The 1,556-nt window shown below is 27.7% G+C and overlaps 1 protein-coding gene across 1 annotated transcript in view; it reads left to right on the top strand.

Annotated features, from left to right (window-relative positions):
- Positions 1–289: 289 nt before the first annotated feature.
- LOAG_15463 (hypothetical protein) overlaps positions 290–1,556 on the top strand; it is a gene marked incomplete at both ends in the record, with an annotated part of 3,046 nt that continues 1,779 nt past the window's right edge. The window contains 4 exons of the mRNA XM_020448946.1: positions 290–488; positions 591–756; positions 1,032–1,149; positions 1,218–1,293. Coding sequence (XP_020300941.1) covers positions 290–488; positions 591–756; positions 1,032–1,149; positions 1,218–1,293 — 559 coding nt within the window. The remainder of the gene's footprint in view (positions 489–590; positions 757–1,031; positions 1,150–1,217; positions 1,294–1,556) is intronic.

The raw sequence follows: 1,556 nt of genomic DNA, 5'->3' as shown, positions 1-1,556 counted from the left end.
CATTTTCAATCTTCAACAATTTCATCTTATTTGTTAAAAGTAACAGTTAAAATTCAACTTTAACAATCTATAAGAATTTCACACTTCAAAAGATATCATTGATATTATCAATGATCTTAATCATTATTATCAAATATTTTACACTTTAGGAGAGATCATTGGTATTATCAATGATCTTAATCATTGTTATCAAATATTTCGAAAAGTTCAATTTTAGAATCTTGATATGATTTATATGGCGAATATAATTGTTGAATTTACAGTAATGCATTGATTACATCCAAGGAGTATGTCAATTCATATCAATGTTATTATTATTATTATTCCTTTCTTATCATTGATATTTCCATTTATTCATTGTTTGCCGAATTATACCATTGAAACATTTCCGGATTCATTAATTAAACCGGATCTTTGTAATCTTAACGCTCCAGGATTAGCATGTGATCCGGATCAATTATTGAGACGTTTTAATCAAACACTTTCCGGTAAGTTTAATTAATGTTTATTCTTAATCATATGTAAACATTTTTCTTCTACTTTTTTTTCTTACTGATAATAATATGATAATTTTATATGTTGTCATTTAGGAGCTGAATATTTATCGCATTATTTGCAACAAATTCGTTATGCGACAAAGTGTCCATGTTTAAAAGATGATAATTTGTATGGACATTGTTCAACTATTAATCCACGTGGATATACGATATCAATCGCTGTTATGAGATCAATTGAGATGATAAACGATGATATGATGTAAATATATTTCGTTTGTGTGTTAAAATAATTAATGCTGAAATATATAAATTATTGATTTATTCTTTTTTCTAGTTTATTTATCGTAAATTATTTTTGAATTTACGACAAGAATTTGTGATGGATTGATTGTTTTGATTGAATTTTTGCGACTTTTCTTTCCGATTCATGATAATTGAATGTAATTTTTACAAACTCTTTTCATTCCAGAAAAACTAGAAAAATAGATACATTCATTCAAAATATTTTAATAAACGAAACATTATCATGTTCAGGAATACGGTTAGCCGGAATCGTACAGTTCAGGTATTTGCTGAAATGTTACGACGACGGCAACATCGTGGTCAATGCGCTGATGATGCATTAATTGTAGCAATTACCGACTGGAAAATTGTAAGTTTTTAAATTTAAGTCAAAATTAAAATTAATTATTTCCAATTTCAATTTTCGATCTGTTTCAGGTTTATACATCAGTAGATGAAGTAATAGGAAGAGCTCTCACAACAAGTGCTATCACAGAAGTAAATCGAGAAGCTGGTACATTCATTTTTAATAATATTGTAAAACAAAATGATTCACTTGGAAAAAGTTGGCACAAAAAAAATTTTAATTCTTTGATTTTAAGTTAATTATATTGGAATCATCCTAGTGATAAAGATTTTGGCATAATAGAATTGGATATTAAGTTTTAATTGATTAGAACTGATTAGGTTATAACTGATTATATGGCCCGTCACACATGCAAACACACACACACACACACACACACACACACACACACACACACACACACACACACA

This window comes from Loa loa, assembly GCF_000183805.2.
Source record: "Loa loa unplaced genomic scaffold supercont3.106, whole genome shotgun sequence".
Classification (NCBI taxonomy): domain Eukaryota; kingdom Metazoa; phylum Nematoda; class Chromadorea; order Rhabditida; family Onchocercidae; genus Loa; species Loa loa.
This window is presented reverse-complemented; position numbering and strand designations above follow the sequence as displayed.